The sequence below is a fragment of the Euleptes europaea genome, chromosome 9 (assembly GCF_029931775.1).
Source record: "Euleptes europaea isolate rEulEur1 chromosome 9, rEulEur1.hap1, whole genome shotgun sequence".
NCBI classification, from domain to species: Eukaryota; Metazoa; Chordata; class Lepidosauria; order Squamata; family Sphaerodactylidae; genus Euleptes; species Euleptes europaea.
The window spans coordinates 43251412-43266560 of record NC_079320.1 but is presented as its reverse complement, the minus strand read 5'-3'; the positions used below and the strand labels follow the sequence as shown (position 1 = coordinate 43266560).

Genomic DNA, 15149 nt, shown 5'->3' with positions numbered 1-15149 from the left:
ATGTGTTGTGATACCTTTTGTTATCATTTTAGTACTATAATTGATCATACTGAGATGGTAGTATTACAAAAAAACAATTTCCCATGTCACCCCAGACATTCCTAAAAAGGTATAGATAGTCACCCTGGGTGGGTTTAAGATGCTTCTTTGTTATCCTTCCATTGCATGCATCTAGATTGGACTAGGACTCAGAATGCTGATCTGTTCCCTCCAAAGACACACACCAGTAAGAAATTGTCCTTGTTCTTGCACCCACACCCCTTTCTTTCCTGCATTGTACCAATGCCCAGTTTATTTCTAGGACAATTGTGCAGGAGAATTTCCTGGTGGATTATATCCCGAATTAGTAAAATTTAGAAACCTGTGCTCCCAGTGACTTTGTACAGGTAGTTGCGGAGAAGGAGCAGCTCTTGTATTTGCTTAAGTATGCAACAACAAAAAAGATTAAAGATGTAGTCTCCCCCTTCAACTGCCTTTGTATGCAGTTTCATTTGACCTAGTAAATCCACTATGTGAATAGAACTGCAGATTCTTTGCTCAAATCAAATGTGAATCCACAATAATGTCACCCAGTATCAGATTTACAAATATAGGTAAACATGAATTATGGCAACAATCTTACCTGTTGCTGTTAGGTGGGGATGTATATCACTTTCATCTACAAATATAATGTAAAGTAACATTCCTTATTCATTCATGTACATTTGCCAGGGCTTCCCTCAACGATATAATAAACAACCCGCTGTCATCATCCAACAATTGTCAGACAGTGTTGTGGTGTTATGTAATAGATGTATAAATATCACAATGAGTCGGTCTACTGAGCCTTACAGATTAGCAGAGGCAAAACAGGAGGAGCAGCATTATTTCCAGTGTGGGATTAATACAGTGGGCGCAGATTCGTTTAAAAGGCAGCATACTCAGATGCATGAAAGAGATTCAGAGCCAATACAATCCTAGTCCCTAATCTGGTCTGAGCCATTTATATTTGTGATATGACCTAGGATAAACCACTTGACCTCCTGGCTCAGCTGAAGCAGCCACAAAATAGCACCAAAGCAGCTTCTTTTATTTGACAAATAAAAATTAAATCAGAGACCAGGATCCCAATAACCACAGAGGTTGTTATGTGTCATGGAAGATTTGGGTTTGTTTCTTGAACAGAAGTCCCCAGTAAGCTGAATAAAACCAAAAGTCCCACTGGGTATGCCCAAGCATCTCATTGGATTTCAGCCTGTATGGCCAAAAAAGTGCATTTGTATAATTTCCACTTTTGTAATAAAACAGAAGTTACATAATTTTGCAGCCTGAGAATTTTTAGATGGCAGACTTCTACTTTCTAATGTCAAATTATCCTGACACCATAATATACCATTTATCTAGCTATGCACAATTATGAAATAGTCTTTGTATCGCTGAATAAATTTGGAACTCAATCTAAAACTCCTCTGGGGATATTTTTACCTTGAATCATAAAAAGCTGACAGAGTTAAAATTAGTGAGCTTCTCATACAGTGGAATTTATGTTGTGTGCCGAAGGAAAATAAGAGATATAAAGGTCACTGTTGACCTCATGCTGATTAGGGGTATGGCAGCAAGACAGGGACCCAGAATCCCTATCTCTTATTAAATTGTTGTGCAGCACACAACAGATGCAGCACATTTCAGGTCTTTTAATGATCACTGGGAATTCACCCCCGCTTCAGCTAATGTGCATTACTATCATTTACAAGTTATGCTTTCCCCATATTAAATGGTGAGCTTTTTGGAAGTCCAAGTATATAATGTCCATTGGATTTTCTTATCCACATATTTATTAAAGAACTCCCATAGGTTGGTGAGACAGAGCTACACTTTGAAGAAGCCACACTGATATCTTTCTCAGTAAGGCCTGCTGTTGTGCATGCTTGATAGTTCTGTCTTTAATAATGCTTTCCGTCAATTTACCTCTGGATCTCGCCCCCAATCCCTTTTCAGAAATTATGTTTGGCGCTTTGTAATCCTAGAGGATGAAGGCTAGTTTTGGATCCAAATTACATGTTTTTTTGTTAAGAGATCAGTAATTTCATTTTTCTGGTTTTGGTATCTATGGAACATCTTTTACAATCAAGACCAATGCAAAGCATTCAGTCTGCTTTCCGCATTCTTTATAACTTCCTGTAGCACTCCTTACATACCTTTGTTGTCTAATAGTTCAACAGCTCCCCCCTCCCCAGCTGATTTTTAGCCTCTTATGTTTTTAAAGGAACTCTCACCGCTCATCTGTTTTTAAAGCAATATACTCTTCAGGTTTGTTTTTGTTTGTTTGCTTGTTTGCTTTCCATCATCAGCTTGCATTTGTTTTGCCAGAATTTGTGCTCCTCATTTTCTTCATTTGGACAAGTCTTCTACTTTTTGAAATATGTTTTGTCTTTCTTGACTCTGCTCATTAGTCATGCTTGCATCTTCATGGACTTGATGGTACCTCTCCTAATCTGTAGCAGACATTCTATCCAAGTTTCAGTTGTTCGGCATTTGAATTTCCAAGCGAAAAAGTGGAGGAGGGGGAGAAGGGGTAAGGGTGGGGATCAGAGGGAAATATTTGCAACCCGTTTTGGAAGTCTTGGTGCTGATGTACTCTGTTCACTGCTGCTATTACTGACAAAGTTCTCAAAGCAACTTACAAGAAAGAAATATTAATGGTAATGAGATATTGTACTTAACCTCTGGTAGAATGGCTGTCTTGTTCAATGGCTCTACCTTCCTGACTCCTTTTGGAGGTGGTTGAACCCAAAGGAAGTACCTATAGTCTTCTCAATATCCTGAGATGGAATGGCTTTTAAACACTGACATGTGATTGCCAACCAAACTGTACAGTTGAGAGCTCTTACCATGTAATCCACTCCATTATGGGTTATAGAGGGTACATGATGTTGTTGACATGATCCACACGGTAAATATTATGGCCCCCATGGACAAGCTGATTTTGGTATCCTATCCTATACTTAGTCTATTATGTGCACCACCAACCCTTAAATTAAGCAGACCTGATATTCTGACCGGATTATCAATAACAGAGTGGCGCAGAGTGGTAAGCTGCAGTACTGCAGTCCAAGCTCTGCTCATGACCTGAGTTCGATCCCAATGGAAAGTTGGTTTCAGGTAGCTGGCTCAAGGTTGACTCAGCCTTCCATCCTTCTGAGGTCGGTAAAATGAGTATCCAGCTTGCTGGGGGTAAAGGGAAGATGACTGGGGAAGGCACTGGCAAACCACCCCATAAACAAAGTCTGCCTAGGAAACGTCGGGATGTGGCGTCACCCCGTGGGTCAGGAATGACCCGGTTGCTTGCACAGGGGACTTTTACCTTTAATATGTGAGTAAAAGTCTGCAGAACTGCTCGTGGAAGTCAGCCAGTAGAAGCAGATCAGACTAATATGCCAACACCTTGTCTACCTGAAACTCTCCAGGTGCAATTTAAAGTTTGTTTTAGCTCCATGAACCATGTAGGTAGCGATGAGCTTTAAAAAAAAATTTTTTTAGATCTGCCTTTGCATTGTGAAACTGAAATCCCTTATATTTGCCAATGCCAAACATGGGGAACATTGTATTTAATTGTTCCTAACTGCGCTTGGGAGGGAAGGCAGCATGGTATAGCCTCATCAGATCTTAGAAGCTAAGCAGAGTCAGAACCTACTATTAGTACTATGCCAACAGCCCTTGGTTTTAGAAGCTGTGAACTCTGGGAATGGCTGCTGAAGCCATGGTAGCCAAAGAACATTGGAGCTGCCAGGCCTTCTGGGCCTTCATGAGGTAATTACAAGAAAAGAACAGGGGTAATTAACTGTAAGCAAGTGAAAAGCCTAGTAAGTGTGTGAATTGAGTGGTGTTGACAGGTTTTAAGCAGGTCTTAGCTGTTGTTAGTTATTAGATGGGTGGAGGGATACCTGGGGTTCACAGATAGTGAGCAGGGGGCTGATGCTATCAGTATTGTTGGAGGGAGAAAGCCATTCTCAGCACTCTTGATAGAAATATAGCAATCTGCCTTGGCTCTGCATAAATGTGGGTCAATCTGGGATGGCTGAGAACAGAATCTGATTACTATATGTGTGAAGACAAAAAAAAATCCTTTAAGTGAAATTTAATGAAACCTCTATTTACTATGTTTAGATCAGGACTAATAGTAAAGGGAGGGTTTAGAATTCTAAACAAATAAATTTTAATAAGCTTTTGTTTGGCATTTATCAGAATGCTACATGTCTGTATTCAGTTGTCATTAAATTGTTCTTGAGCATGTGCAGAAGTGTCCCGTTCCTCTTAATGGAAGGTTTGCTGTAATAGAGTGAATACATTATTAAATATTTTGCCCTAGTGATTTTGAGGAAAGTGAAATAGGTAAATTAGTAAGTAAAATGCCACATATCCTGTCAAGAACTGCCACTTAGAGATATCCCCTCAAAATGGATGTGCCAGCTTAAATTTTATACCTCAGATATTTTAATACATAAAGTTAATAAATTTCTGTTTATGTTGAAGCCAGTATGATTTGAAATAAATGGATCTTTTAATTTTTCCTCATAGCTCCTCATTAAGAAGTGTATCATCGGGATCCTCCAGACCCTCCAAAGTGTGTTTGGTGTGTGGGGATGAAGCATCTGGATGCCATTACGGAGTAGTCACTTGCGGCAGCTGTAAAGTATTCTTCAAGAGAGCAGTGGAAGGTAAATCTTCATGTGGGTCCTCCTTTTATATACTTTTTTATATAGTTTTACAGTGCTTTCGTTGCATGCTTCATAGTGCCTTCAGCCTGAAAAAACTATTGCATGATTCAAAAGGGTATGCATACCTGCTTTATCTGGAGAACACCTGGCCATGGTATGTTGTATGCCTTTAAGCTTTAATATTAAGTCACATCCACCCGTTATTTTAAATCCTGATTTGTTTTTTCTGTTAGACATAAAAGTAAAGAATTCTGTGTAGCCACAAAGAAACATGCCCGAACCTTTCATGAGCTGGAGGAGAATTATGGATAGAGACAAGCAGACGAAGCATCCAACTGTGCTCCAGAAATCCATAAATATTTTAAAAATGTAGCTCAAATAGGGTTGCCAACTCTGGGTTGGGAGATGCCTGGAGATTTTAGGGGATGCGCCTGGGGAGGGTGAGGTTTGGGGAGGAGAAGGGCCTCAGCAGGGTATAATGCCATAGAGTTCACCCTCTAAAGCAGCCATTTTCTCCATGGAAATAGATCTTGGTCGTCTGGAGATCCATTGTAATAGCGGGAAATCTCCAGGTGCCACCTGGAGGTTGGCAAACCTAAGCTGAAGGCATGATAGTTATACAGCCATGAACCCACCCTTTGAAGCTTTATAAGCATTTGTGCTGTCCTTTAAAAAACGTGATAACCTGAAGAGGAGTGCAGTTGAATTTCAAGTGCCTGAGAATAAGTGATTACAAGCTACTCAAACAGTGAGAGAGATGGCCATTTGAAACCCAACCACTTTAAGCCTCTAGCTTAATCTCCACACCTGAAAAACAATCTGTATTCTCTGCTTTTTTCCAAACTAGTCCATGTCCTGGCCCTTTATCCTGCCCAGGCTCTTTATCCTGCCCAGGCTCTTTATCCTGCCCATTTCCATGACTATTCGGTCATCCCATGTGTCCTTCCTTCATCTTGATCTCAGTCACACACCTTTGCAATCTTGTATCCCCAACTACAGTGGAGCAGTTTAGGCCCCTTCTCTGTACTCAAGCAAAATTCCTCTCGTCAGTGGGCCTGGAATGCTTATAAAAAGTGAGAAGGGTCAACTGAATGGGCAGCTCTGCACCCTTTATGTAGTGATGGCACTCCCAGTGAGCTTAATAGGCTTCCATGAGAGTGAATCTTCAGCTGGCTATCAGGAATGGTAATGTAGAGATGGCTACTCCTAAAATGTGATGTATGGTTTTTCTGGAGAGGTAGACATAAAAGTGGTATGGTGGGGAGGAGGGGATGAAGGTTATATAGGAACTACAGAAGCTGCTACAGTGGCCAACAGTGAAGTTATGCCTTTCAGTGAAAAATATGATACGAACCACACACACACACACAACTGCAGTCCAGGGGGCAGGGGATAAAATGAATTTTAGTTCTGTTTTGTTTCATATTTGTGTGCAGTTAAGCTTGCACTAAGCAATGTTATTTATTTATTTAAAATATTTATATTGTGCTCTCTGTTAAAAATTCTTGACCCATTCTTACAAAAAGTGAAGAATGAATCAAAGTTTTATAAGCATGCTTGCAGTAAAACGTTAGAGGACTACCAAGTGACTACCATGGAAAACAGCAACCTTGTACTGTAAAAGTGCCATCCTAAGCAGAGATACATCCTTCTAAGTCCATCAGAGTCATGTGCTCTTTTCATTGACTGTTGATTGGGGGGCAGGGTGCTTGTAACAGTGATACTAAACAACATGTTTTATTTTACTAGAGATAACCAGGTGATAAATAAGGAGGTGACACATGGCTGCTGCTTTTGATGGCTTCTGCCCTTTTTATGGCTTGGTTCAGACATCATTCCATGGTTAAGCAACCTTAATTATTGTTTGGTGTGAGGCCTGAATTGACAAATTGAACTGAATTGTTCGTAGTCAACCAGCAACATTAAATAAAATATCATGGTTAGAAGTATTCTAGCTGTGGTTTGGAGTGACATTTGAATTGAGAAACCACAATTACAGCCATCATTCCCATCTCTATAATGTAGATACTGATCTAGGGATGGGATGAATTTGTAAAGTTGAGTGCTGAGAAAATGAAAGATGGGCAGCTTTAATCCAAGTTTTTAACAGGTGTATATTTGAAGCTGAACCGTGGCTTGTTTTGATGTGATGCCTGAACTGAAACTGTGTACTTCTGCGTGCAGATATCTTTTTGCAGGCCAAAGGAGCAGTAAGAGCTCTCTTTTCATTTTGACTTCAGGACTCTGAATGAACCATAACCAGAAAGCTGTTTTATTTCATCGTTGCTTTCTGTAGACTCAACCTACACTACACTTGCTGAATTGCTCCCAAAAGACCCATAATGATATTTAGCATATATTTGATCTAGCTCTTAAGGAGATGGTGCTTAGGTATCAAGGTTAAAATTATTTATAGCATGAAATCATGTTACAGTAGAGTCTATGAAGTCCTTATGTGTGAAGTAAGCAATGCATCCTATACCAAAGTTCAGATTGTGAAGTACCTGGGAAGTAAATGTGAAATGAATAAAAATTTGCATACATTTTTTTTTACCAAGCAAGTTGTTCTCCTTAGTTCTCAAAAGATGGATTTCAAATGGCTTATTGGATCTGCCTTTGTTTTATTGCATTCTGGCATGTAGTATTTTTGCCTGCATCATTTGTTAGCACAACCTTTACATTATGCTTCCCTCTGTTCTCCTATTATTCAACACTAATGGAACCAGTAACTTTCCATTAGAGACTGCAGTTCCTTTAATTCATTTTCTCAAGACCAGTGTCACCTTGGAATTCAATATTGTTTAATCAGAATCTGTATGTTTTCAGATATTTTCCTTCACTCCAATATTTCACAATTGTGGCAAAATGACATCATAATATATAGTAATAAAGGGACACAAGTATAAATGAGATCACAAATGGGTTAATGTATTATCAATATAACGTTACACTGCTATTGATGCTACTAGTCGCCAGACTTTAAGCTTTTCTCTTGGGCAGTATTGCAAAGCAGTATTCTGCTAGTTCCTGCTCTCATAAAATGCGGATGTTGCCATGGTCAATGATTGTCCTAAGGATACAGTGGGGGTAGATAGTCAAGACCGCTCACATTCATCCAATGTCTCTTCCTATTTCTCTCTTGTTTGTTCGACTGTTGAAAATTAGACTTTAAGCTCATAAGGACAGATATCTTTTATTTTTTGCTTATGTCACTGTATAGGTTGCTAGTGCTATGTAAATAATAATTATAATAAAATTCCACAGGAAGCAGTTCGAAAGGCTGCATTTTAATAAAGCTGAGAGATATTAATTAAAGGCAGGACATTTTACAACAGATCATTTACAGGTTGTTGGTAATGAAGTGCTTGGTTGTTGCTATGGACTTGTGTGAACTGCATAGCAAACAGCACAGTGGAATTGAAAGCCTAGGAGAAGGTGTTAGATGGAAAAGGCTTAGTCTGTTGTTGTGTTTCAGGGGGGAAAAGTCCCTAGCAGACACTCAATCCCTTAGTTTTAAAATGCATAAGAAGTGAATTATAGTTTTAGCAGATTCAGGAGCCATGGGTAATTACAAATGAAAACTGCTGATGACAGGAACAGGGGTTAAAACTGATGCTTTTGCAGCAAGGAAAATTTCAAAACTTCAGATTTTCTAATGATATGCAGAAATGAGCTCAGATTTTTTTTCTCTAAGGCCGTTTATGCTTGGTAATTAGTAGCGCGTTCCAGGCTGAAGTGCCCTGCATTTTTTTTTATTTCTTCATGCTGAACCATCATTTTAGACGTCACTGCGAAGCTGGCGCATACCTGCTTCGCATTTCATAAGAGCCCTTTTAATGCGACCTTTTGTATTTGCTCCATCCCCACATCAAAGCATTCACTGAAGGAAGCATGCAGAATCCCAGCCACTGCTTAGCTACGCACATGACTATTGCTAATTGCTATGCAAACGAAGGAATGAAGGAGCAGGCGAGTGGGGGTGAAATTTGTTTGATTTTTTCCTCTTACATCGGGACCGTGAACAGTCATTTTAAAGGTCGGATTTAAAAAATCAGCATTGAGCGAGGAGCAGAGTCGACCCTGAATAAATGGCCTAAGGTTTTCTGGTGTTCCTTAAGTCAGTATTTATATAAGGCATTTTTTTTTTACAGAATGCAAAACAGAAGCAAACCACTATAGATGTAAAACTGGATCTTAAATCTTTTTTTTTTTTTTACAGATGAACCATGATGTGTTGGCTACTATCTTAGCTATTCATGGGGATGATTAGGGAAACTATTTGTTCAACTGCCCAGGGAAGCCGTAATCTACTTTTAAACTTACTGTAAATAATATGGTGTAGGTGGTGACACCCCTCCCCCAGTTGTTTTATTAGTCCATATGTTTTAGTTTTAGGATGTTGTGAGTAGTCTGTGGTAGACATGCTTACAAATATACTGACTGTGGAGTCATTTGTAGAGGAACCATATTTGTTTACAGTTTAATCATATGCAGTATTACTCCAGTCTGAGCCCATAGAAAGCAGTGGGCTTAGACTGTAGTAAGTCTGGAAAAGATTGCAGCATTAGGATGAAAGGGAAAGAAGCCTCTGGTACTACCTTTGTCTACACATTTGAAAACTCAACAAACAAACAAAAAACTTTTAACAAAGAAAACCAGTTTTAGATAAGTCTCGTCTATTTTTATTATGTTTCTCCTACGTGTAATTTGATACATGCAGTCAAGTACTCAATCATTTATTCTCTGCCACATAGATCCAGAAATAAAAGACACTTCTGTTAGTCTGTGCACCATGTGATTCATGTGTGTAACAATGCTAGCTGAAATTGTGAAAGTGATAGGTGCTTATTTGCTCTGATATTGTGTCATTATAATGATATACTTTTGAGAGAAATTAATAACAGCACTCATTGTTTAGCACTAGCATGTAAAATCAAAAAACTAATGAAGGCCAACACTCTGTAAGAAAGTAATAATCTTACTCTTGCTATTATAAAACAGAATAGACCGGCAGTGAACAGTTTTCTGTCGAATCCATTGCTGAAATTTTGCAGGCTTTGGATATTGCAGAGGATATTTGTCATTTTTCCACAGGGTCACCTTGTAAGTGACTATGTGCTCTGCAGTTTGTAGTGCAAACAGAAAAATTTAAAAGAGTTTTAAGTCCTTACACTGATTACAAGTACACAGATCTGCAGATAGGGGGCGCACTAGGAAAATAGTATACAGGTGACAAGCAGGGACCCACAAGTAACTTGCATGAGCAGCCATTCCATCCCCCCCATCTTTGCTTCCTCCCCTCTACTCCCACCCTTTATCTGTTTCTCTCTCCCCTTCTTCTACCCCTTTTCTCACTTTCTCCCTTCTCCATGACTACTCTCACTCTCTCTGTTTTTCTCTTTTCTCCCTTACACTAGCAGTCCTGGGGAAGAAACAAGGTAAATCAGAAAGGTGTTTAGTAATATGACAGTAGGTGGGGGGAGCTGGAAATATTTCTAGCCTTTGAAAGAGGGGGATAGTTGCTCCAACTTTGAATACTGGCTAAATCTCCTGTTATCACACAGTATTTCAACACGCAGCCACAAAAATTCCTTTTGTTATTTTTATAAATATTTTTCTTATGCTCACATAGACAAGTACTTCCAGTTCACAGAATCATCATTATAAACAAAGTAACCTTGTAATATTACAACTAACACAAGCTTATCAAATAACTATAAAGAGACAGGATCGAATTATTGTTCATCAGAGTCACACAAGTCTCTACAGCAACACATTCACTTGCTGCGATCCTCTGTGTTGTATAAGCACTGGGCTCCTCCGTAGTCAGCTGATGGCGGTTGACCAATAATGTCTCTTTCTCTCTTTCTCAAGGCTGTATCGTTGTCTGTGTGCAGCAAGCACCGTGGTAAAAATCACAGCCAGAAGTTATGTCAATAATATGACAAGTCACCGGTTTAAGCTTTGTTTCGCTGGTGATTGCTTCATCAGATTAATAATTTCTACATCTAAAACCCAACATTACAATTATACAACATCACAGTTATGAAAATATTTCTAAACATTAAAATTTAATTTCATATTATAATTCCTTATTAATCTTACCCGACCACCATTTTGTGGTTCACACATCCAAATCTGTCAGCCTTGTAGGCACCTATAACTGCTAACAAGCATATACCTTATTATAAGGATCACAGAGTAAGTACCAGGTGCTTACATTCAGTTTTTTCAATATCAGGTAAGTCTTCAAGCAGCAGCTGGACAGACACTTGTGAGGGATGCTTTAGGCCAGGAATCCTCAAACTACGGCCCACGGGCCGGATCCGACCCGTTAGGGTCCTAAACCCGGCCCCTTTAAAAAATTGCAGCTGCAAGGCACCTGGGGTTTGGCAGCCCTAGTTACTACACGGTATTAGTCATGAACGTTTCCCTTTATTTGCACTCCATCTATAACGTTGATTGTCCAAAAACAAACGAACAAGTCCCTGCCCAAATCAGCGCACAACATTTAAAAAAAACGTCCCTTTCTGTCATCGATATTCTGCCCCCTGGGGCGAGCGAGAGTGTCTCGGCGCGAGGGCGGAGCCCCAGTGGGAAAGGCCCAGCCAAAAGGGGACTGTGGGCGTGGTTTAGGGAAAGCGCAGGAGGAGGAAGAGGGAGTCGTGGGTTGATCGACGGGAAGCGGAGCCCAGAGGGAATAGGCAGGGCCGAGAGCCGCCGGGAGCCCTTGATTGGTGCAGAGGCGCGGCCGGGTCTGAGCTTGGGCGGGCCCCGCAGCCGGGAGCCTCTGCTCTGATGGCCGGGCAGCCGGGGAATTTCGAATGAGAGCCAAGGAGGCTGCGGCGCGGAGGGAAGCCGAGACGGGGCGGGGAAAGGAAGGGTGAAGAGGTGAAGGAGAGTGTGGCGGTGGCCGCGAGTCTCCAGCGAGGTAATCAGCCCTGCGGGCGCTAAGTTAGTGGCCTTTCTGTTTTGGCAGGCTTCTCTGTCACGAGAGGGGCTGGGGGGAAGCTTTTAAGTTGGAGCTTGGAGCCGAGACCTCCCCCCCTCCCCCCCGTGAGGAGCGGTGACAGCGACACGTAACCAGTGGGCGCTTGTGAGGAAGTTCGAAGTGAGGGGGGGAAGTGGTGGTGGGGAGTCGAACTGCAAGTCGGGCTCTGTCAGTGGAGGCCCCTCAGTCGCCTCTGGATGCCCCCCTCCCTGAGTGCTTGGGTGCAGGGGGGGCCCTTGGGGTCGCCTCCGCCCTTGGACCACAACGCCGGCCCTTGTTTGTCTCTCATTCCTGGGAGCCGGAGGGAGTGGGGGAGAAAAGAGGTTCCTCCCCGACCTCCTCTCTCCCCCGCCTTCCCTCTCGGTCGCCTCCTGGCCTGACTGGCGACGGTGTGGTTGGAGCTGCTGTCCGCCTCTCTCTCTCTCTCTCTCTCTCTCTCTCTCTCTCTCTCTCTCTCTCTGTGTGTGTGTGTGTGTGTGTGTGTGTGCGTGCGTGTGCAGGGGGGTGCTGATTCTCTCCCCCCCACGTGCGTTATTCAGTAAGTGTGAAATTGCCCTCTGTGTGCATGTGACTGTGTGCCTGGAGTAGGGGTCCCTGTGGGTGTGTGGGGGGGAGGTAGCTGTGGATTTCCTGCATTGTGCCGGGAGTTGGGCTCGATGACCCTGGTGGTCCCTTCCAACTCCAAGATTCTATGTTGTTGGCAGGATTTGAACCCAAGTCCTTGCCCATTCTAGTCTGATACTGTCACCTTCTCCACACTGCTCATACAACCTATAACCTTTTTCTAAAAACACTTGGTGGGTGCCATGGCACCCAGGGGCAGTGCATTGGGGACCCCTGGTTTATTGGATATCCAATTTGGTTGATTGTGTTGACACACTTTACGTAATCCTCCTTGAGTCCCTGTGAGAAAGACGGAAAGTTGCGTTCCCAAACAAAACATGTGTGGATTTACTAGAAATGTTACAAAAGGAGTTTCAAATTAGATTTAAAAAGCTTCATCTCCATGAACAGGACATACAGCTTTTCCGGAACCCATCTTCTGTTGACATTGAAAATGTTGATCGGATTTACCAAATGGAATTGGCCGAACTACAGAATTGTGACTCTCTGAAAGAAGCATTCAAATCAAGCAGCCTTACTAATTCCTATGCATCTCTCCCCTCTGAAACATATCTTAATCTCAGGAACCATGCACTCAAAATTGCAACCATCTTTGGCAGCACCTATATCTGTGAATAGACTTTTTCCCGAATGAAACATCTGAAATCTCCAACCAGTTCCAGACTAACTGATGAACACTTGCATCACTTGCTACGACTAGCAGTGACAAATATGGAACCGGATATTGACCATCTCATTAGCCAAAAGCAGGCCCATACCTCCCATTGAAATATTATAAGTTTATGTTGATTAAAATCGTTCTTCATTTTAAATATTGTATTGTTTCTCTTATTTTTTGTTCACTACAAATAAAATATGTGCAGTGTGAATAGGAATTTGTTCATATTTTTTTCAAACTATAGTCTGCCCCCCAACAGTGTTTGAGGGACAGTGAACTGGCCCCCTGTTTAAAAAGTTTGAGGACCCCTGCTTTAGGCTGATCCTGCATTGAGCCGGGGGTTGGACTAGATGGCCTGTGTCACCCCTTCAAACTATGATTCTAATAATCTCCCTTCATAATATCACCGCCATTCAGTAGTGAGATGGAAGATGAGGCCCTCAGGCAAGAAGAGCTTTACAGTGAGTACGATGGAGTGGGAATAGTCAGTTCTTATGGGAACTCTCTTCCCTTGGGCACTTCCCTGTGTGTGAAGGGTGGCTGTTTTCATCCAACAGCCCATTGGAGGGGTAGAGGGAAGCCCCTGCCTCTTTCTCCTGCCTGCTGATGCTTGCCAACCTTGTCTCTCTGATTCAGACTGGGGCAATGGCGCCTCTTTCTCCTTGCTACCCCCACTTTCTCTTGCCTACATTATCTTCTGATTGGGGGGGAAGATAGAGGAAGCAGAAAGAAGCAAAAGCAAACAGTAGCAGAATGACAACCGTGGCCACCTCCTGTTCCCTGCCTCCTGTCTCTCTCTGGTGGAGGTGGGGAACAGCAGCCTAACTGGAGAAGGGTGGAGAGAGTGGTGTTGCTCCTGGCTCCCTGGTTGCACACTTGGCTTCATATCAAGCTAGCAGTGGCTTCTGCTGCCATCCATCTTCACTGGGCCACTTGCTCTGCTCTAGGCAGAGCCTCCGGGAGCTGCACTGGCTTCCTGGAACCCAGCAGCTCTGAATCTGGGGAAGGGCAGCCCTGACTCTCCCTCAGTGGCAGGCACGAAAGAGGTTCCCAGGATTCTGGGAGTGGCTTGCCCCCCTGCTTCCCTTGCTTTCCTGTTTGCCTTGCTGACTCGGAAATTCCCAAAGCAGTGGCAATTCCTGTTGTGTCTCCTACACACATATCCAGCTTCTAGTGAACAGTGGTGCATTGTGTGCAGATGTGCAGACAATGCTCTTCCATTTGGGGGAGATTTAAACTCCCTGATCCCTTTTTTAAAAGGTTCAGATTTTCCCGCAATCCCGGGGATCCCCCATGTTTGTAGAAAAGTCTCATTTGTGTCAAAGTAGTCCCGATCCACCGACTTGGATATCCTCAGATGGGGGCCACACTTCACTACTGGATGTATACATTATAGTTCCTTTCTCTTACTGTGGTGTTTTTTCCTATATGGGCTCCATAGCCTTAATAAAAGCATAAGAAAGAGAAATTTAGAAAATTAACCTCTCCCGCTCACTGCATTTTTGTTTTAGGAAAATATTCATTTGTTGAAATTGTGTCTGTCAAACAGTTATTAAAGGCACTGGAGCACAATTCCAGCGCTACTGTCCCTTGATGCTGCATGCACTCAGACAAAAATATGACTGGTAGATGACATCAGGGTTAATCATCTGGTTAAATTTATTGTTATAAGTCAACTAATGCACGTTTAGAAGTGTCAGAAGCATGAGTTTGGCCTTGTGCCCTACTGTGTTTACATAGTAGGTATTAATCATTATACTCATTATGAAGGTTAACTACCCACTTCCCAGCAATACTGAAAATAGAGGTCATCAAGTCTCTTGTCAAGCCAAAGAAAGGATCTTTTGCACATTGTCTTAATCATTAGCTTGGAATTGTGCAACTTCTATGCTTGATTTTTCTCTCTCTGCTAGGAACAAACTTTATCTTTTAACCATCTATTCTGTGCATAGTTAATTTTAAATGTCATCTTTATTGCTATCTAACCCCTGTTGCAGCCATAAACATAAAAACAAAACAAAGTAAAAACAAGTCAATAGATTTAAGGGTGTAACTCTGTTTAGAAGCACACTGTTAACTGAATTTGGAGGAAGCACTTGTGCTGGGAAGAATATTCAGCAAAGAACTTCGGAAGATTAAGTAGCTTAATTTGTCAAGGTGATTTTCTGACACAATGCAA

At 41.9% G+C, this 15149-nt stretch overlaps 1 protein-coding gene across 2 annotated transcripts in view; it reads left to right on the top strand.

Moving 5' to 3' along the window:
• The window catches only part of NR3C2 (nuclear receptor subfamily 3 group C member 2), a 145736-nt gene that overhangs the window by 74803 nt on the left and 55784 nt on the right, over positions 1–15149 (top strand). Inside the window, exon 3 of one of the 2 annotated variants that reach the window (XM_056855208.1) lies at positions 4558–4697. In XM_056855208.1, coding sequence (XP_056711186.1) covers positions 4558–4697 — 140 coding nt within the window. Of the gene's footprint in view, positions 1–4557; positions 4710–15149 lie in introns of both variants that reach the window. The other variant, XM_056855207.1, reaches the window with a different exon arrangement.